Source organism: Cebus imitator, unplaced genomic scaffold (genome assembly GCF_001604975.1).
Source record: "Cebus imitator isolate Cc_AM_T3 unplaced genomic scaffold, Cebus_imitator-1.0 Scaffold96, whole genome shotgun sequence".
Classification (NCBI taxonomy): Eukaryota; Metazoa; Chordata; class Mammalia; order Primates; family Cebidae; genus Cebus; species Cebus imitator.
In genome coordinates, this window is record NW_016107411.1 from 910,838 (window position 1) to 933,079 (window position 22,242).

Genomic DNA, 22,242 nt, shown 5'->3' on the forward strand with positions numbered 1-22,242 from the left:
GGAATTGTTTCTACCTCCCCACCTCACTGTACGCCTCCAGAAGCCCTGGAAAAGCAGTATTCTGAAGACAGGTCTTGGAGAGCCCCTTTGGTTCTCTGTCTCAGCCTAAGGATGAACAGGTTACTTTTCTTTAAAAATGTGACACTCATCTCATAGCATCAGGAGCCATGAAACCCTATGGCAGATCAATTCAAGGTCACCTACAAATATAGGATGACCTAGTACAAGAATGGTGCACCTGTGCCCACCCAGATTGCATTTTATTCAGGTGAGGGTCTGCCCTGTGACCTTTGGCTTCCAAGCATGAAGGCTCACAAAAATCAGAACATGAAGGCTTACCCTCACGTTTATTCATCTTGAAACCTGTGAAACCTGTTTAATAGAATGCTAAAAACTATCAGTCTGAGCACAACTTTTCTTTTTTTTCTTTTTCAACTTTTATTTTAGAATCCAGGGGTACATATGCAGGATTGTTACAGAGGCCTATTGCATGATTCTAAAGTTTGGGGCATGACTGAACCCATCTTCCTGGTAATGAGCATTATCCCTAATTGGTAGATTCTCAGGCCTTACCCTCGTCCCTGTCTCCCACCTCTAGCAGTCCCCAATGTCTCCTGTTCCCCTTCTTATGTCCATGAGTACTAAGCTCCCACTTACAAGAACAGGGAATATTTGGTTTTATTTCTGCACTAGTTCACTTAGGATAATGGCTTCCAGCTGTACTGATGTTGCTTCAAAGGGCATGATTTCATTCTTTTTTATGGCTGCATAGAATTCCATGGTGTATATATACCACAGTTTCTTTATCCAATCCACCACTGATGAACACCTGAGCTGATTCCGTGTTTTTGCTATTGTGAATAGCAAGAGCACAACTTCTTAACAAAAAACAGTCTATAGTCTATGGAGTTGACTTCCTCATGTTCACTATTTTGATTTTGGATCCAGGAGCAGGGAGAAGAGGAAGGTAATGCTTTTTACTTCATTCCTGACACCAACATCCAGCTTTTCATTTGTCAGTACAATGTTGACAGTTTATTTTCATGATGGAAAAGCCTTATGATTTATAATCAAACTGCAGCCAAACCATCCATTCCCTGACCTTTTAAAATGATCTTGTAAATTACAGCAGCAAGAAGGGGAGAATGAGCTGGCTCCTTTTAAACAAGAGCAACAACCAGGGAAAACAGCAAATGTTTCAGGAAGAATTTGGGCTTCCTTCAATGGCAGTTGGGGGAAATATAGATTAAATACTTTTCATAACTGGCAACTGTAATAATTATCAGGAAAATATGAGGCAGTGTGATTTCTGACACAGTTGTATGAGCCATTTTCATACTGCAAAGTCCACTGAGGGAAAGAAAAGATAATTTTATCCTTCCAATAACTATAATTTTATATTGGTAAATCAAGCATAAAATTGGTAGTTGAAATGCTTCCAGGAGTCTTTGTTTTGAAATACCTTTATTCAGCTGTATATTATCTCAGAGTCTAGCTTTGCTAACTACTATCATTTCAGGAGATAAAGTGTTCTGTTTGCCATGTTACTCTTACTGTCTTCAGAATGTGCTATTATTGAATGTTTGTTGATGGCTGGTGGAAATGGCAAGACCATAACTCAGTCTGGCAGAACAGTCACTGGGGTTAGATAGCATTATTTAACGAAGACTCTCGTTTGCCTTTGAATAATTTCCAATGTTTGCCTTTTTAATTCAGGTATCATATCAACGTTTCTTCATGTCCATCCTTTCGGAGCCAATATAGAATATCTCTGGTCATACATGCAGCAACTGGACTCCAAGGTAAATTATTTTGCTCGAGTGAACTTTCATTGCTAAAATTTAGCATGTCGATTGCTGGCTGCAGGTGGACTCTTCATGAGTTGCACTAGGGATGTAACAGCCTCTGGGAGTTTATCAGCCCTTCTCTTTTGCAGTGACCTCAGTTTTTGGCAGATAGTTCTCTACTTTTTGCTTGCTTTTGTCTTTGTAGAAAGAAAAGCAGTTATCCAAAATGATAATGACTTTCATCAGATGCCAAATTAATTTGAAAAGCTTATGAGAGATTTAAAAGTATGAGTTCACCTGAAAGTTCCTAAAATAAGGGTGAAATCAGGTGAGAGTGGCTAAGAGGGCATTATCCTTAGACCATATTCTTATAGGATTCAATATTCTGGACTTCACACAATTGAGGAAAGATCATCCCAAATAATACAAAGATCTTCTATGACTCAAGAAAGCTGTATTAATGGCTGTTTTTCAGCATTGTTCTCTAAGTGGAAAAAAGTGACTACAAAGTTCTTCTCAGCTGTACCCCTTCAGGCTCACATCCAGAGGCAGACATCATTCCTCACCTCCCTGAAGCTCAGTTTTTCCCATCTGCACATGAGCTGTACTCCTAGCCCATTGCAGTATTTGTATGCCCAAAGAGAAGGGACAAAAAGAATATGATTTATGTGTCAAATTCATATGAACAATGGGAAGGGCCCCATCAAAATAAAACAACATCATTAACCAATACTAGGGAAGCCCAGAAGCAGGGTGAACACAGAAGCAAAACACAGAAGCTAGAAAAGCCAGTGAGTCACCTGTCAATTTTTGTCCTGAAGGAAAATGGAAATAAGTAAGAAGGTCCTCCATAGAGCACAGAAAAATGCATGGGATTGGTACAACCAGACCAGCAGCCTGCAGTGCTGTGTCCCTGAACAGACACAGATAAACCATGCTCAGTTTTCAATGGCTAGCTAGCATGCATCGAATGACAACCTTGTGTTCTTATTTTGATTCAAATAATCTTCCCAGTACATGATCCCAAAACTGTTTAACCTCTTAAATGAATCTAACTTCCCCTTTGAGAGGAATCTTCGGTCAAACAGACTCATGCCTTTTATGACAGAGGAGAACAAAACAGGGTGAAAGGAGTTAGAGGATTTTTAAATTCTTGAGGTTCAGAATCATCTGTTGTTTTCTCTGTGGTTTCCCCTTTAACGTGAAAACGTTCCTGTTAAACTCAGATGAAATGAGAAGGACTTGCTGCACAATGTTCCTTTGCTGTAATTCAGATTTGAAGGATTTCTCTGCTGTTGTTTCCCCTTCACTAGTACCATTGTTCCTTAATATCACCGCCACCTTTGCCTAGACGATTAAACAAAACACTGCTTGCACCACTGTGTTTGGCAGAGAAAAAGCCCTTAAGAAATGATTCCTATTGTTGCTACCATCCTTCCCCTGTATTGTTGACATTTCTGTTCTCTTTCTGGAAGTCCCAAGTGGGATGTCTTTGTTGAGAAGCGGTTGTTGTTTTAGTAGGAATTGAAATAGCCAAGAATCCACTTGTAATTTTTATCAAAGAATTTCAGGAGTCTGTTTTCTCCACGCCATCATCACAGGCTGACATCTATGATGATCACCAGTGAAGTGTGTATGTGCGTGCGCGCGCGCGTGTGTAAAATCATCTCCTAGGAATGGGAAGGGATTGATAAATAATGAATTGATTTGTGGTGGGGGGGAGGTGTGAGAGTTCTTGTTTTATTCTTACCCTCAGGGCTCAAGGAATAGATTTGTGACTCCCTTATCAGTCTCTGAGAAGAGAGAATTCATATGCCTGGTCACTGGCCATTAGATGATGGGCCTTACTGGATGGGATTCAGTCAAGGGAATTGCATCTTGTCAGACTGGTACTTTTATTTTGGAAGATGATGAAAGTATTTCCCTCACAGAGGAAACACATGAGGTGTCCCCTGTGTACCCCCAGATAGCCCTCCATCTCCTGAATGAAATGCCCAGCAGGGCTGTCAGGTTTCCTCCTCATGCCTAGGGTAGAAAGTATATTGAAAAGTGCTCTAAAACTGCTGGGGACAAGGGATCAGACCACATGTTCTTTCTATTCCATTGAAGCTGAGAGGATATTTAGACTTTTTAACCCAGAGAGCAAAATCCAGTGCCCACCCTGTACTGATGAGAACAGGGAAAGCAGGCTCAACCCAGTCCAATAAATGTCACTGTTGTTAGGATTTCCCCAAAGGCTACATATGGGCATAATAATGACAACGAATGGAAGGAATTCATTTAAATTATCCTGGGCATGTACATTGCACATGGCTTCCTAAGACCGTATAGCCCAATAATAGGCTATTTTCCAGTTAAATATTATTCCTGCTCTTGATAATGACATTTGCGTATTTCTCTTCTTGGTCTTTTCTAAATTACCCACTCTCATTCACTCAGTTCTCTTGTATCAGAAACACTTGAAAAAGTCAGAAAGATTGATTCAGAGGAAGACAGGGCAAGGGCTAGGGGGGCGATGGCTTCTGAAGCTTTGCTGAGTCAAAAATCATGCCCAGAGCACAGCAGGCAAACTCTTCAAAACAGGCAACACTATCGTGAAAATGGTTTCTGATCAATGCAATCTTCTATGTCAGCCCCAGGACCCATCGGGCCCAAATTCTTGTCTGTCCTAAGCAACCCAGAAGACACATTTGACTTGAGCATTAGCATATGCTAATGAGGGATCTGTCTGCTCTTCCCGGTTTATCTATCCTTTAGGAGATGAAGGCTCAGTTTTACAAGTGTGTCTGGTTGCCCCCTCTACACACCTGCAGCTTCATCCCAAGGCCCACAGTGAGGAGAATTTAGTTCTGAAAACCAGACTCGGTGTAATGTGGCCACAGAGGTTTGAGGATATAGAAGGACCTGCTATTTTGGCACGACACCACCGTGACCAGCTTGGGAGGTCATGGGCATGTGTTACATTTCCCACCAGAGGGGAAAAATCAATTGCATGCTACCTCTGCAAACACAAAATTTAAATGTCTTGGCTATGGAAAGGAGATTCAAATCCTGCTTTAATTGGATGGCATTCTTTCCCAGGATCTAGCCAGGTGGTGAGGGTGGGTGAAAAGTTCTTAGTAGTGTTTGTGAGATTACTCACCTGAAAGATCTTTAATAGTATGCATATTCTGGGGTTCTCCTTAAGAACAACCTGTCACAGTAATATCAACGAGTGATTCTTTAGACAGACTATAATGAATGTGTTTTTTAGATATTATGGCACTTCTGGAAAATATATGACAGCAGAGATAAAAATACGGAAGTATTGTTACTCTTGACTACATAAAGAACAAAAAAGAAGTTGCACACCACAGTGAGAGAAGTTGGTAATGTTGGCAGGGACCTAATGAATGCTGGGATTACATTGCTTTTCATGTACCCAGCACGGTATTAGGGACCAGACAAGAACAGGAGATGGTCAGTGTACAAAAGAAATCTAAGTTAGAACCATGTTCTCAACAAGCTTGTAGCCCAGTTATGAAATAACTTGGGAATCAGAGGTGAGCTAATGAAGTGCTAAATTGGGTAGGGAAGATACTTTGTGAGACAGGAGTTAGAGAAGGGTGAAGTCTGTGAGAGTCATGATTAATAGCAAGGTATCCTCGAGTCCATGCTTCTTCTGGTGGCTTTCCTCTGGAATGCTTTAGCTAACATTGCTACATTTATTTCCCTTCTCTTCTTTCTACCCACCCTTTCTTCTATCCTTCCTTCCCTCATTTTCCTTCCATATTCTTTTCTCCTTTTAATTCTCTCCTGTTTATCTTCTTTTATCACTTTCTTTTTTTCTCCCCTCTTCCCTTCCTCTACCAGTTTCTTGCTTCACTCCTTTGAATTCCTGACTTGTTGTCTTCTTTCCTCTTTTCCTTCTTTCTCCCTTCCTTCCTTCCCTCCCTTTGCCCCATCTACGTTTTGTATTTCTCTGTGAACATTTATTGCAAGGTGTCTGTGTGTGCCAGCACTATGCCCTGCCCAGGATGTGAAGTATGAACAAAATTTAAATGTGCATTGAAGGTGCAAAGTCAGTTTTGCCCATGTAATGAAGTCCAGTTTTCAAATGGCTTCCCTGATGCTCCGGCCTCTGCCAGTCTTTTCAGTGCCCCAAATTGGAGCCCCGCTTCACCGGGTTTCCCTTGCCTGATGATGTGGGATCTGGAGCCAACCATGATGACAACACACTGATTTGCATCTGCTTGTGTCCATTTGTACATGTGCTTAGAGACCAGGCCAGGAGGCAGCGGGCTTGGCCTAGAGTCAGCAAATTAGAAAATAAATCAGGCAGATTTTATAAACGACCTCTGTGGTGTTAACACCACACAAACTCCTTGGTTACACAGAGCCTTTTTTTTCCTTCTCATGTTTGCTTGCTTTTTTTTTTTTTTTTTTTTTTTAATTATAGCAAATAAATCCTTCCTAAAAGTGTAAGAAAGTTTCACAAAAAAGAGGTGGAAGAATCCAGTGACAGTATCAAACATTGAAAATATGTAGGCCACAAATTTCTTGGAAAAAAAGCCAGCTGGGTAAGAGAGTAATCAAAACTTCAGGGTTATGGCTATCTTCTCCACTTGCTAGAATACTAAATGCATGGTATATGGGAAAAAGATTTCATAGTCATGGCACCTGTCTCTAACCTCTATCACAGTGCTGCACAGTGGTCTCTTAACCACGTGTATTACAATCTCCTCATGATACGCTTGGGAGTGAGGGACTGCATCACTCTGAAAGCAGGGCCAGATTCAGAGGCCCTGTTCCAAATTCTACCCCTTCACTTACCTGCTAGGCAAGCAACAGCTTTTCCCTGAACCCCAGGGCTCCATCTGTGAATAGGAACAGGAGCTTAGAGAGAATCCCTGGTCTCAGAAGTGATTCAGGGAAGTGTTAAAATGCATGCTTTGAATGAAGAGACTCTCCAAACAGGCTTTGTGTGAGCAACATGGCTGTTTATTCACCTGGGTACAGGTGGGCTGAGTCCAAAAAGAGAGTCAGCAGAGGGTGGTGGGATAGGAGTTGGTTTTATAGGTTTGGGGTAGGCAGTGGAAAGTTACAGAAGTTACAGTTTAGGATGGTTTTTGCAAGCTGGGAGTGGGTCATAGGGTTTGAAGTCACGAGTTTGACCAAGGTCAGTTACAAAGTCCAGTTGCCTTATCAGTTGAGTCGGGAATAAGGAACAATAGAAGAATGTCTCAAGTTAATTAGGCACTGCAGGTGTTGATCATTCTTCCCCTTTTTGTGGTCTTCTGGTTACTTCAGATTTTCTAGTTCCAGGAACTCATCTGGAGTGCCCACACAGGTCACAGAGGCTATTGTGGCATCCATGGCACCATCAGTCAGCCTAAAAGACCTTACATTGCTGTCTTTTTATATTAGTAATATAAAGGAAAAGGAAATGAAGAGTGGAGGGCAGTGGAATATTAGGAAGGCCAGCACAGAGGGGTGATGGGGCAATGTTTCTCAGGGCTTCTTCAAGCAGGATTATGGGTGGCATGGAAACCTAAAAATAGGAAAGAATTTAGATTGCTGGGAGATCTCGGGGCAAAGGGTGATATTGTGGGGTTGTTAGAAGGAGCATTTGTCATATTGACTGATTGGTTATCACTTGTATACAATTTTGTAGGAGCTGAGAGATTAATCAGAAAACACAGGGTCCAAATAAGAGAAGGAAAAAGATAGGTATCAGAGGACTAAGGATTAGAAGAAGCCATGACACCCAAATAGAGTGTCCAGCCAGTCCAGCCTGGTCCAGACTAACCATTTGCCTGATTAGTGAGCTTTCGGGCTCTATCTTTTAATCTATTGATGGCATCATATATGAGGCCAGACTGGTTTACATAAAAAGAACATTCTTCATTTAGGAATAGGCAAAGATCTCCTTTTTTAGCAGTCAGTAAATCAAGACCTCTGTGGTTTTGGAGGACAACTGCAGCTAGGGAATTTACTTGAGCTTGAAGAAGGGATAGTGATTGAGTTAATTCTGCAGTGCTAGCAGAGAAATCATCAGAGAGGCTACAGAAGGTGACGATTGAGGTGGTAAGGCCTGCTATGTCTGTGCCAAGTGCATAGGCAGGTTAGGAATTCCTAACTTCTAGGGTTAGGAATTACCCTAGAAGTAAGGGGATCAATGGAATGACCCGCTTGTGTCATATTGGGACAAGAGGAACAGGGAGGCTTTTGTCTCTGTTGGCAAACTGAATTTTGGGAGTAAGGAAAACTAGGGTCAAGTGCCTGTCCAGTTGGTAGGAAGGCAGATATAAGAAGAACCACAGAGGGAAAATAAGTCCTTGGCTTAGACAAAACTGAAAGTGTACACTGAAAATGTAAGAAAGTGTTCTGAAGGGACCATGCCAAGGGAACCAGCAAGGGCTGAGGCTGTTGAAGGTTGCAGTGGGGTTTGGTAGGGTAACTTTGTGGAGGAAGAGCTTTTGTTTTCATGGTGTATGAGGAAGTATGTGATATCTGTAAGTAACCACTCACTTTCATTAACAAGGTTAGGTATGAGCAGGCAGGAAGAGGGGTCTGGAGGCCTGATGTGTAGGAAAAGGAGGGGGTCTGAGAAAGCCCTGAGGAATAGTAGAGTGACAGACCATTGAGATGTGATTGTTTGGAGGATGGACTTCCATGATGGAACAGAAATAAGGGGTTCTAAAAGACAAGCCAGGGCTTGTATCCTGCATGGAATCAGTCGTGAAAGGATGAGAAGATAGAATGAGCTTGTGAGGCAGGGAGGAGGAGCTTCCCGTGGTTTAAGAACCATTTGCCTTGTGTAGGAAGTGACTGGTAAAGCGAGTTTTCCGAAAAAGAATAGTTGGGGAAGATAGATAAGAAGGGAAAATACTGGTCTTATGGGGGAGATACTGGGGTGTCCGCTGCTCCTTTGGCTGTTCTGTCACCTAAGGCATTTCTTTGGGCAATAGAATCTGATGGTTTTTGGTGTCCTCTGCAGTGGATAACTCTGGCCTTGACTGGGAGGAGAGTGGCCTTAAGGAGGGCCTTTATTAAGGGGGCATTGATAATAGAGGACCCCTGTGTGGTGGGAAAAAACCTCATTCTACCCATATGGCAGCATAGTGGTGCAGGATGTGGAAGGCGTATTTAGAGTTAGTATAGCTATTGACATGTAGTCCTTTGGCAAGAGTAAAAGCACGGGATAAGGCAGTCAGTTCAGCTTGTTGAGAAGTGGTGGAAGAGGGGAGTGTGGCAGCCTCCATGATAGATGAGTGGGATACAACAGCATAGCCAGCTTTGGTCAGCGCCAGCCAACTGGGCTCGGAGGAACTGCCATCAATAAACCATGTGTGGTCTGGGTCTGGAATAGGAAAAAGAAATATGGGGAAATGGGGAGGACGCTATATGGATTGGGGAGATATGGTCATGGGGTTCAGGATTTGGTTAGGTATTAAGTGAGAGGCTGGGCTGAAGTCAGGACCGAGAGCAATGGTTACTGTGGGGATTTCAATGAATAGTGAATAGAGTTGGAGGAAGTGAGGGGCAGACAGTATGTGTGTAAGGTGTGAAGAGGAAACTAAACTCTGGAGGTTGTGAGAGCTGTAGAGGGTAAGTGGGGCATAGCCTGTGATTTTGAGGGATTCTAAGAGTATCAGGGTGGCAGCTGCTGCTGCGCATAGGCATGAGGGCCAGCCCAGGACTGTGAGGTTGTTTGGATAAAAAGGCTAGAGGCTGTGTACCTGGCTCCTGTGTAAGAATTCTGATGGCACAGCCTTTTATTTCTGCTGTGTAGAGAGAAAAGGGTTGAGAGGAGTTGGGGAGCAGTAAAGTAGAAGCAGTCTCTAAGGCCGTTTTTAGAAAAAAGGAAGAATAGGGGAGGATTTCTGGTCTATGGGGTCAGATAGGTTTCCTTTTATAAGTTTATAAAGTGGTTTGGTTAGAGGGGCAAAACCTGGTATCCAGAGGCAAAAGTATCCTACAACGCCTAGGAAGGAGAGATGCTGTTGTTTAGTGGGTGGGATTGGGGTTTGGGAGATTACGCAGACATGATCGGCAGGAAGAGCACGTGTGCTGGCAAATTATATCGAGATTATACCAAGATAGGTAACGATTGGGGAAGAAATTAGAGCTTTAGAAAAAAGCGTTTTTGAGGTCAAGAACAGAATAGTGAGTTGTGGAAGCAAGCATGGAAGATAGGCGGGTATAGGGGTTTGGTACAACAGGATGGATGGGAGGTACAATCTGGTTAATGAGGCGGAGGTCTTAGACTACCCTGCAGGATTTGTCTGGTTTTTGGACAGGTAGGACAGGGTAATTGTAGTAAGTGAGTAATAACAGGCTTTAGGACTTTTAAAGCCTGCTGTGGGATGGGGTACTGGTGCTGGGCAGGATAAGGGTGGTTAAGTTTTAAGGGGATGATGAAGGGTGAGTGACTTGTAGCAAGGGATGGGGAGGTGGTGTCCTGCACCCTAAGGTTAAGGTAGGGGGACATAAGGGAAGCTACTGAGGGAGGTACAGGTTTGGGGAGGAGGGTGGCAATGAGGTGTGGCTGTAGCCCAGGAATAGTTAGGAGACAGACAATTTTGTTAGTATATCTTGGCCTAACGGGGAACTGGACAAGAGGGGATGATTAGGAAAGAATGTGGAAAGGATTTCTCGCCTAATTGACACCAGACTTGAGAGGCCTGGCGGTCTTGCCATCAATTCCCACAACAGTTATGGAGGCTAAGGAGGCAGATCCTTGAAAAGAAGGCAGCATGGAGTAGGTGGCCCCCGTGTTGATTAAAAAGGGGACGGACTTACCCTCCACTGTAAGAGTTACCCAAAGCTCAGTGTCCGTGATGGTCCAGGGGGCCTCTGAGATGTTTGGCAGTGTCAGTCTTCAGCTGCCAAGCTGAGGAACAGCAACATGAGTCAGACAGTTCGACTTCCAGTGGGGACCCTGCACAGACGGGGCAGGGTTTAGGAGGAATCCCGGGCTGTGGGCATTCCTTGCCCCGTGGCCAGGTTTCTGACATTTAAAGCAAGGTCCAGGAGGGGCAGTGGTGCTTTGAAGTCGTCTTGAGCCGGTGGTGTGGCTGGGGTCTGTCTTCCGGCAGAAGCAACCATCTGTAGTTCTGAGATATGCTGCCGCTGGGCAGCTTCTTCCCTATTATTGAACACCTTGAAGGTGAGGTTGATTAATTCCCGTGTGGGGTTTGAGAGCCAGATTCTAATTTCTGTAGTTTTTTGTAATGTCAGGGGCTGATTGGGTGATAAAATGAATATTAAGCATTCTTCAGCGGTGAGAGTAGAAGTAAGGATGACATTTAAGTCACTCCAGGTGAGATTATAGAACTGGGTTAAATATTGGAACTCTTGTATATATTTAGTAGGATCTGATGAAAAGGAGCCTAACCATTGGCTGATTTGGGATAGGTCAGATAAAGAGAAAGGAACATGCACCCTAACTACGCCTTTGGCTCCAGCCACCTCTCGAAGGGGGAATTGTTGGGAAGGGGTGGAGGACTTAGCCACAGTATTAAACCATAAGCCGGACCGGGTATGAGGTGGGGAGGTGACAAGAGGGGCATAAGGAGGTGGTTTGTGGCCAGAAGAAGAGGAGGGAGGGTCTTACGGTTAGGGCCTAGATTGGGGTCTGGTTCAGGCAGGCAGGGAGGAGAAAGGTCGGAAGGGTCGATGGACAAGGAGGATTCTGGGTCACTGGCAGAGGCAGGAGGGGCAGACAGAAGGGAGAAAAGGAAAATTTCGGATGGGTTGCATTGAGAGCAGAGATTAGGGAGGGATTGGAGTGTAAAAAAACATGCCTGGACATAGGGAATTTCAAACTATTTGCCCATTTTACGACAAAAGTTGTCTCAATCCTGCAGGATAGAAAAATCAAAGATACAGTTTTCTGGCCATTCAGAGCCATTGTTCAATTTATATTGTGGCCAAGCGGTATTGCAGAAGAAAATAAGATGCTTAGGTTTTAGGTCAGGTAATAGCTGGAGGGGTTTGAGATGTTTTAGAACACAGGCTTAGGGAGAGGAGGGAGGAATAGAGGATAAGAGACTGCCCACAGCTTAAGAGCAGCACAAACAAGGAAAGTGCAACCAAGCAGCTTAGCTGGCATCCCAGACTAAACCTTGGTCTGTACCTGGGGTGAATTGGTCACACCAAGGTCTGACCAATGGATCACACTGATCCATCATCTATGAGTGCAAGTAAGTGACCAGAGCCGATGTCTCTGCAATGATCAGTCACCGAGAGGAGACTGTCTTCCCAGATCCGTGACCTATGTAGGATTTTTTCTGGTCATGAACCTCATGGAAAGTCCTGTCTTTCTTGTCTCCACTGAAAGGGACAGGAAAATGAAACTGAAAGGAGAAGGAGGCTGACAGGTAGTGAGAAGGGCTAAAGAAGAGAGTTGAGGCAGACCACTACACCTAATCTAAGGATGGTGAGTGGATCCATGGGCTTGTCTGATAAGCCTAGGTTGTAGGTAGGTCTCTTCACAGAGGGAGCACAAGAAGAACAGGGACAGGGGTTTGGTCTCCCGTAGGAGTTCCCCCGTCCCAGGTTTCAGCACCAAATGTTAAAACATGCACTCTGAATGAAGAGACCGCCCCAAACAGGCTTTCTTCACTCGGGTGCATGCAGGCTGTCTGAAAAGAGTGTCAGTGGAGGGTGGGGTAGAAGTTGGTTTTATAGGTTTGCGGTAGGCAGTGGAAAGTTACAGAAGTTATAATTCAGGGTGGGTTTTGCAAGCTGGGAGGAGGCTGTAGAGTCTGGAGTCATGAGGTTGACCAAGGTTGGTTACAAAGTCCAGTTGCCTTATCAGTTGAGTTGGGAATAAGGAACAATAAAAGAATGTCTCAAGTTACTTAGGTGCTGCAAGGGTTGATCATTTGTCCTCTTTTCGTGGTCTTCCAGTTACTTCAGACTATCTAGTTCCAGGAACTCATCTGGAATGTCTGTGTACGTCACAGAGGCTACCATGGCGCCCATGGTGCCGTGAGTCAGCCTAAAAGACCTTACAGGAAGAGAATCGCGCAGGAGGTGAGGAAAGGGGTAAACTTCATTCAGAGCTTGGCCAGTGAGGTCTGGGTGCTTGGTTTCACGTGATGACTCCAGACTCTGAATTCTCAAGACAACGAATGTACTGATAAGAAGGCAAAGGATATTGTGATGGCAAAATGATAGTAGCTGACAAATTATTAGGAAGAGAATAGAATTGAAGTGGAAATATTTGAAAAGTAAAAATTCTTTTGTCATAGGGTGAAAAAAGGACAAATTGAATTTTCTCTTGAATTTGTCTTAAAAATCCCAAAAGGTAAAATATCATAAAGGTTATTTTTTCAGGGTAGGGGAAGTTTGAAAATCATAAAACTAGCTTACTTGATACAGCTTTCTCCTTGATGTTTCTTCTGTCATGAGATATAAATATCTTTAAGGAACTTTAAGACATTCTTCTAGAATTAGCTGAGATTCTTTCTTTCTTGTGACAGGGTCTCACTCTGTCACCCAAGCTAGAGTGCAGTGGAGTGATCACAGCTCACTGCAGCCTGTAACTCCTGTGCTGAAGGGATCCTCTTGCCTCAGTCTCCTGAGTTGCTGGAACCACAGGGAGGTGCCACCGTATCAGCCTTTTTTTTTTTTTAAATGGAGTCTTCACTCTGTTGCCCTGGCTGGAGTGCAATGGTGCAATCTTGGCTCACTGCAGTCTCCATCTCCTGGGTTCCAGCAATTCTCCTGCCTCAGCCTCCCAAGTAGCTGGGACTACTTGTCCCAGGTGCGTGCCACCACGCCCAGATAATTTTTGTGTTTTTAGTAGAGATGGGGTTTCACCATGTTGGCCAGGATGGTCTTGATGTCTTGACCTTGTGATCCACCCACCATGGCCTCCTAAAGTGCTGGATTATAGGCATGAGCCAACGCGCCTGGCCATATCAGCTAATTTTTGTATGTTTTGTAGAGACCGGGTCTCTCTATGCTGCCTAGGCTGGTCTCAAACTCTTGGGCTCAAGTGATCCTCTCACCTTGGCTTCCCAAAATGCTGGGATTATAGGTGTGAGCCAGCATGCCCAGCTGCTGAGAGTCTTATTAAATGGATACTTTAGATAGATAGGATTTCATTTGAAGTGGTCTCCTCCATAGTTATGACACAACTCTATATTATTTGCATCTTTATGGCAGAATCCAGCTGTTAACTAACACTATCAACAGAAATTACAGCTAATACATTAGAGATTAATTCCCATTATACTAATTTCTTGCTTTCTCAAAATCTGAAGTATGTATTAAGTAATTATGAGGATTTCAAATCCCAGTTTCACTACTTCTTAGCTGTTTGACCTTGGGTAGCTTATTTAATATCTATCTCTGTGCTGAAATTTCACCATTTGTAAAATGGGTTTTGGGGGGTTATTGTCCACATTAAATGACTTAGTAGATGAAAAGCATTCCAGAACAGTATCTGGCACACAGTAAGTGCTACTAAAGTGGGGACTGTTATTTGTTTTGTGCTTTAAAGTGCACAAAAGACCTATCACATCCTCTCATTTTGAGATCTTTGCCACAACCTAATTGACAAATGAATTTTGAATGGCTTGCCCTAAAACAAAAACTAGGATATGGAGAGGCCAGCACTTATACCAAGCCATCAGGGCATTGTGTGTGTTTGTTTCCAATTCCTTTGTCTTGCAAATGAGAAACAAGCCCCAAAGAAGTTAAGTGACTGGTTACTTAACTGGTTACTAAACTGGAAGAGGTTAACAAAGGAAGAGGTTAACGAATGATCTATCACTGTGATCCAAACCTTTTTTGTCTCTTTTTCTTTATTCCAGCAAGTGACGGGTACACTTGCTTGTTGAATGAGCTTTCTGATGAGATTAATGCAGGTAAAGCACGTACTCTTCCCTTTCCTGCAGTGAAGGCTCAGTAGAGGGTAAGCTACCTCTCTCCTGCTAAAAGCCTTGTCCTGCTTGTTTTGTGGTTAAAGTCAAGGCTCAGCTCAAAAGACACCATGGAAAACAAGATGTTGCCACATTTCAGTACATGCTAGTCAAGACTTCCCATGATTTGCTTACTGTTTTGGTGGATCGTTCATGTGGGGTGCCCAAGCATCAGCAATATGAATGTTTGTGAGCCAGGTGACTTAGGAATTTTTAGTTTTTGTTGTTGATGTTGCTATCACTCTAATACTATTCATCACAAAGGAGCCCTGCCCTCCTGTACACAGATGCCTCTCATGGCACCCACACCCACTCAGGACCAGAGAAGCAGTGACAAAGAGAATTATTTCCTGTCCTTACGAGATGGTCCCCTCCCTGGTGGAGGTGCGCAAGGTTGGCTAAGAACAAGGCGCCACAGCCAGGAGGTCTGGTCCACACTTAATTCCTGTGTTACCCTATGAGAGTTACTGAGTCTCTTGAGGCCTCAGTTTTGTTTTTTTTTTTTTAATTTTACTTTAAGTTCCGGGGTACATGTGCAAAACATGGTTACATAGGTATACATGTGTCATGGTGGTTTGCTACATCCATCATGCTGTCATCTACATTAGGCATTTCTCTTAATGCTATCCCTCCATCCCCTAACCCTCAGTTATCCATCCCCTAGCCCCTGACCTCCTGATAGGTCCTGGTGTGTGCTGTTCCCCCTCTGCTGTGTCCATGTGTTCTCATTGTTCAACACCCACTTATGAGTGAGAACATGTGGTGTTTGGCTTTCCGTTCTTGTGTCAGTTGCTGAGAATGGTAGTTTCCAGTTTCATGTCCTTCCCTGTAAAGGACAGGAACTCATCCTTTTTTATGGCTGCATAGTATTCCATGGTGTTTATGTGCCACATTTTCCTGATCCAGTCTACCATTGATGGGCATTTGGGTTGCTTCCAAGTCTTTGCTATTGTGAACAGTGCTGCAATACACATACATGTGTATGTGTCTTCATAAGAGAATGATTTATAATCCTTTGGCTATATACCCAGTAATGGGATTGCTGGATCAAATGGTATTTCTAGTTCTAGATTCTTGAGGAATCACCACAGTCTTCCACAATGGTTGAACTAATTTACACTCCCACCAACAGTGTATAAGCATTCCTATTTCTCCACATCCTCTCCAGCATCTGTTGTTTCCTGACTTTTTTAATGATCGCCATTCTAACTGGTGTGAGATGGTATCTCAATGTGGTTTTGATTTGCATTTTTCTAATGATAGTGATGATTAGCTTTTTTTCATATGTGTGTTGGCTGCATAAATGTCTCCTTTTGACAAGTATCTGTTCATATCCTTTGCCCACTTTTTGATGGGGTTGTTTTTTCTTGTAAAATGTGTTTCAGTTCTTCCTACATTCTTTCTTAATACATAATATTAGTCCTTTGTCAAATGGGTAGATTGCAAACATTTTTCCCATTCTGTTGGTTGCTTTTTCACTCTGATGATAGTTTCTTTTCCTGTGCAGAAGCTCTTTAGTTTAATTAGATCCCATTTGTCTATTTTGGCTTTTGTTGCCATTGCTTTTGGTGTTTTAGTCATGAAGTCCTTGCTCATGCCTATGTCCTGAATCGTATTACCTAGGTTTTCTTCCAGGGTTTTTATGGTGTTAGGTCTTATGTTTAAATCTTTAATCTACCTTGAGTTAATTTTTGCATGAGATATAAGGAAGGGATCCAGTTTCAGCTTTCTGCATATGGCTAGCCATTTTTCCCAACACCATTTATTAAATAGGGAATCCTTTCCCCATTGCTTGTTTTTGTCAGGTTTGTCAAAGATCAGATGGTTGTAGATGTGTGGCATTATTTCTGAGCCCTCTGTTCTGTTCTGTAGATCTCTATCTCTGTTTTGGTACCAGTACCATGCTGTTTTGATTAATGTAGCCTTGTAATAGCCTATTACAAGGCTACATTAATCAAAACTTCAAGCCTTGTTTGAAGTTAGGTAGCGTGATGCCTCCAGCTTTGTTTTTATTTTTTTGTTTTTTTCAGGGGTTTTTTTTGCATAGGATTGTCTTGGCTATGTGGGCTCTTTTTTGGTTCCATATGAAGTTTAGTGTGGTTTTCTCCAATTCTGTGAAGAAAATCAATGGTAGCTTGATGGGGATATCACTGAATCTATAAATTACTTTGGGCAGTATTGCCATTTTCATGATATTGATTCTTCCTAACCATAAGCATGGAATGTTTTTCCTCTTGTTTGTGCTCTTATTTCCTTGAGCAGTGGTTTGTAGTTCTCCTTGAAGAGGTCCTTCACATCCCTTGTTAGTTGTATTCCTAGGTATTGTATTCTCATTGTAGCAACTGTGAATGGGAATTTATTCATGATTTGACTCTCTGTCATTGGCGTATAGGAATACTTGTGATTTTTGCGCATTGATTTTGTATCCTGAGACTTTGCTGAAGTTGCTTATCAGCTTAAGGAGATTTTGGGCTGAGAAGATGGGGTCTTCTAAATATACAATCATGTTATCTGCAAATAGAGACAAATTGACTTCCTCTTTTCCTAATTGAATACCTTTATTTCTTTTTCTTGCCTGATTGCCCTGGTCAGAACATCCAATACTGTGTTGAATAGGAGTGGTGAGAGAGGGCATCCTTGTCTTGTGCTGGTGTTCAAAGGGAATGCTTCCAGTTTTTGTGCATTCAGTATGATACTGGCTGTGGGTTTGTCATAAATAGCTCTTACTATTTTGAAATACATTCCATCAATACCTAGTTTATTGAGAGTTTTTAGCATAAAGTGTTGTTGAATTTTGTCAAAGGCCTTCTCTGTGTCTACTGACATAATCATGGTTTTTTTGTCTTTGCTTATGTTTATGTGATGGATTACATTTATAGATTTGCGTATGTTGAACCAGCCTTGCATCTCATGGATGAAGCTGACTTGATCATGATGGATAAGCTTTTTGATGTACTGTTGGATTCAGTTTTGCCAGTATTTTATTGAGGATTTTCAATCAATGTTCATCATGGATATTGGCCCGAAATATTCTTTTTTAGTTATGTCTCTGCCAGACTTTGCTATCAGGATGATGTTGGCCTCATAAAATGAGTTAGGGAGGTTTCCTTCTTTTTCTGTTATTTGGAATAGTTTCAGAAGGAATGGTACCAGCTCCTCTTTGTACCTCTGGTAGAATTCTGCTCTGAACCCGTCTGGTCCTGTACTTTTTTTGGTTGGTAGGATATTAATTGCTGCCTCCATTTCAAACCTTGTTATCGGTCTATTCAGGGATTCAACTTCATCCTGGTTTAGTCTTGGGAGGTTGTGTCCAGGAATTTATCCATTTCTTCTAGATTTCCTGGTTTATTTGAATAAAGGTTGTTTATAGTATTTTCTGATGGTAGCTTGTATTTCTGTGGGTTTGATGGTGATATCCCTTTTATCATTTTTTATTGCATTTATTTGATTCTTCTCTCTTTTCTTCTTTGTCTGGCTAGCAGTCTTATCTATTTTGTTGATCTTTTAAAAAAAAAACAGCTCTTTGATCCATTGATTTTTTTGAAGGGTTTTTTGTGTCTGTCTCTCTCCTTCAGTTCTGCTCTGATCTTAGTTATCTCTTGTCTTCTGCTAGCTTTTCAATTTGTTTGATCTTGCTCCTCTAGTTCTTTTAATTGTGATGTTAGGGTGTTGATTTTAGTTCTTTCCTCATTTCTCTTGTGAGCATTTAGTGCTATAAATTTCCCTCTAGACACTGCTTTAATTGTGTCCCAGAGATTCTGGTACATTGTGTCATCATTCTCATTGGTTTTGAAGAACATCTTAATTTCTGCCTTCATTTCATTATTTATCCAGTAGTCATTCAGGAGCAGGTTGTTCAGTTTCCATGTAGTTGTATGGTTTTGAGTGAGTTTCCTCATCCTGAGTTCTAATTTGATTGCAGTGTTCTGAAAGACTGTTATGATTTCTGTTCTTTTACATTTGCTGAGAAGTGTTTTACTTCCAATTATGTGGTCAGTTTTTGAGTAAGTATGATGTGGTGCTGAGAAGAATGTATATTCAGTGCATTTGGGGGTTAGAGTTCTGTAGATGTCTATTAGGTCCACTTGGTCCAGATCTGAGTTCAAGTCCTGGATATCCTTGTTAATTTTCTGTCCTGTTGATCTAATAGTGACAGTGGGGTGTTAAAGTCTCCCACTATTACTGTGTGGGAATCTAAGTCTCTTTGTAGGTGATTAAGAACTTTATGAATCTGGGTGCTCCTATATTGGGTGCATATATATTTAGGATAGTTAGCTCTTCTTGTTGCATTGATCCCTTTACCATTATGTAATGCCCTTCTTTGTCTCTCTTGATCTTTGTTGGTTTAAAGTCTGTTTTATCAGAGACTAGGATTGCAACCTCTGCTTTGCTCTCCATTTGCTTGGTAAATCTTCTTCCGTCTTTTTATTTTGAGCCTATGTGTGTCTTTGCACATGAGATGGGTCTCCTGAATACAGCACACCAATGGGTCTTGACTATCCAATTTGTCACACTGTGTCTTTTGATTGGGGCATTTAGCCCATTTACATTTATTAATATTGTTATGTATGAATTTGATCCTGCCATTTTGATGCTAGCTGGTTGTTTTGCCCATTAGTAGATACAGTTTCTTCATAATGTCGATGGTCCCCATTAGTTGATGCGGTTTCTTCACAGCTCTTGTAAGGAAGGCCTGGTGTTGACAAAAATCTCTCAGCATTTGCTTGTCAGTAAAGGATTTTATTTTATTTTATCTTATCTTATTTTTTGAGACAGAGTCTAGCTCTGTCACCCAGGCTGGAGTGCAGTGGCATGATCTTGGCTCACTGCATCCTCCACCTTCCCCATTCAAGAGATTCTCTTGCCTCAGCCTTCCAAGTAGCTGGGACTATAAGCACATGCCACCATGCCTGGCTAATTTTTGTATTATTTTTAATAGAGACAGGGTTTCATTATGTTGGTCAGCTGACCTCAATCTCCTGACCTTGTGATCCACCCATGTCAGCCTCCCCAAGTGCTGGGATTAGGCATGAGCCACTGCACCTGGCCTGTAAAGGATTTTATTTCTCCTTTGCTCATGAAGCTTAGTTTGGCTGAATATGAAATTCTGGGTTTAAAATTATTTTCTTTTAGGATGTAAAATATTGGCCCCCGCTCTCTTTGGGTTGTAGGGTTTCTACCAAGAGGTCCACTGTGAGTCTGATAGGCTTCCCTTTGTGGGTAACCCAACCTTTCTCTCTGGCTGCCCTTAGCATTTCTTCCTCCATTGCAAACCTGGTGAATCTGACAATTATGTGTCTTGGGGTTGTTCTTCTTGAGGAATATCTTTATAGTCTCTGTACTTCCTGAATTTGAATGTTGGCCTGCCTTGCTAGGTTGGGGAAGTTCTCCTGGATAATATCCTGAAGAGTGTTTTCTGACTTGGTTTCATTCTGTCATTTTCAAGTACACCAATCAAACGTAGTTTTCTTCTTTTCATGCAATTCTGCATTTCTTGGAGGCTTTGTTCATTTCTTTTAACTCTTTTTTCTCTTATCATCTTCTCACTTTATTTCATTGAGTTGATCTTCAATCTCTGATATCTTTTCTTCTGCTTGATCGATTCAGCTACTGAAACTTGTGCATACTTCATGAAGTTCTTGTGCTGTGTTTTTCAGCTCCATGAGGTCATTTATGTTCTTCTCCAAACTGGTTATTCTAGTTAGCATTTCATCTAACCTTTTTTCAAGGTTCTTAGCTTCCTTGCATTGGGTTAGAACATGTTCCTTTAGCTTGGAGGAGTTTGTTATTACCCACCTTCTGAAGCCTGCTTCTGTCAATTCGTCAAACTCATTCTCCATCCAGTTTTATTCCCTTGCTGGTGAGGAGTTGTGATCCATTGGAGAAGAAGAGGCATTCTGGTTTGTGGAGATTTCAGCCTTATTGTGCTAGTTTCTTCCCATCTTCATGGATTTATCTACCTTTGGTCTTTGAAGTTGATGACCTTTGAATGGGATCTCCGAGTGGATGTCCTTTCTGTTGATACTCCTTCTGTTTGTTAGTTTTCCTTCTATCAGACCCCTCTGCTGAAGTTTGCTAGAGGTCCAGTCCAGACCCTGCTTGCCTGGGAATCACCAGCAGAGTCTGCAGAGCAGCAAAGACTGCTGCCTGTTCCTTCCTCTGGTAGCTTTGTCCCAGAAGGGTACCTGCCAGATGCCAGCCAGAGCTCTCCTGTATGAGGTGTCTGTCAGCCCTTGCTGGGAGGTGTCTCCTAGTCAGGAAACACGGGAGGTCAGGGAGCCACTTGAGGATGCAGTCTGTCCCTTATCAGAGCTCAAGCACTGTTCTGGGAGATCTATTGCTCCCTTCAGAGCTGCCGGGCAGGGACATTTAAGTCTGCTGAAGCTGAACCCAGAGCATCCCCTTTTCCTAGGTACTCTGTTCCAGGAAGGTGGAGGCTTTATTTATAAGTCCCTGACAGGCTGCTGCCTTTTTTCAGAGATGCCCTGCCCAGGAAGGTGGGAGTCTAGTGACACAGTCTGCCTGCAGTGGCCTTGGTGAGCTTCCATAGGCTCCGTGAGGTCACTATATAAACTTCCTGGCAACTTTGTTTACACAGGCAAGGTTAAAACCACCTACCAGAGCCTCAGCAATGGCGAACACCCCTCCCCACACCAAGCTGAAATGTCCCAGGTCGAGCTCGGACTGCTGTGCGGGCTGTGAGAATTTCAAGCCAGTGGATCTTAGCTTGCTGGTGTTCATGGGGGGGTGGGACCTGCCAAGCCAGATCTCTTGGCTCCCTGGCTTCAGCCTCCTCTTTCAGGGGAATGAGCGGTTCTGTCTCACTGGCATTCCAAGGTGCCAATGAGGTATGAAAAAAAACTGCAGCTAAAACAGCTGCCCAGTTCTGTGCTGGAAACCTGAAGCACTGGTGTTATAGACATCAGAGGGAATCTGCTGGTCTATGGATTGTGAAGACTATGGGAGGAGCACGGTGTCTGAGCCAGAGTGCCCGAGTGTTGGGAGAAGTCTCTAATGGCCCATGGCAGGAAGAGGAAGTTCTCCGGCCCTTTGCACTTCCTGGGTGAGGTGATGCTCCACCCTGCTTTGGCTTGCCCTCCTTGGTCTGCACCCACTGTCTAACCAACCCCAATGAAATGAACCAGGTATGGGAGAGGACCCCAGATGGCCAACTAGGAACAGCTCAGGATTGCAGCTCCCAGTGAAAGCGCAGAGGGTGAATGGACACCACATTTCCAGACAGATTTTTATTGCCCACAGACCAGGAGATTCCCAGGCAGAGGAGCCGCATGGGTCACCAGCGTGGCTGTTTTGGCTGGTGCGGCTGCTTTGCCGGCGCCCTGGCGCAGCGGTTCTCTGTACAAAATACACTGGTCCGGATGCCCTTTTAGCTGGCGATTGGAGACCCGGGAAGGCAGATCGCCCATTCATCTTATTTAAAAAGGAACTGAAACAGGGAGCCAGGCCAGGAGATTCCTGGGCAAAAAAACTGCCACAAATCTCAGCGCTGCTGCTTCAGCCAGCGCAGTGAGTCACCA

General features: G+C 43.0%; 1 protein-coding gene across 9 annotated transcripts in view; it reads left to right on the forward strand.

The window, feature by feature from the left end:
• Positions 1-22,242, forward strand: part of ENOX1 (ecto-NOX disulfide-thiol exchanger 1) — a 619,238-nt gene that overhangs the window by 586,175 nt on the left and 10,821 nt on the right. For all 9 annotated transcript variants that reach the window (XM_037741175.1, XM_037741173.1, XM_017536114.2 and 6 more), the window contains one exon: positions 1,717-1,802. In XM_037741175.1, the coding sequence (XP_037597103.1) occupies positions 1,717-1,802 (86 nt within the window). The remainder of the gene's footprint in view (positions 1-1,716; positions 1,803-22,242) is intronic.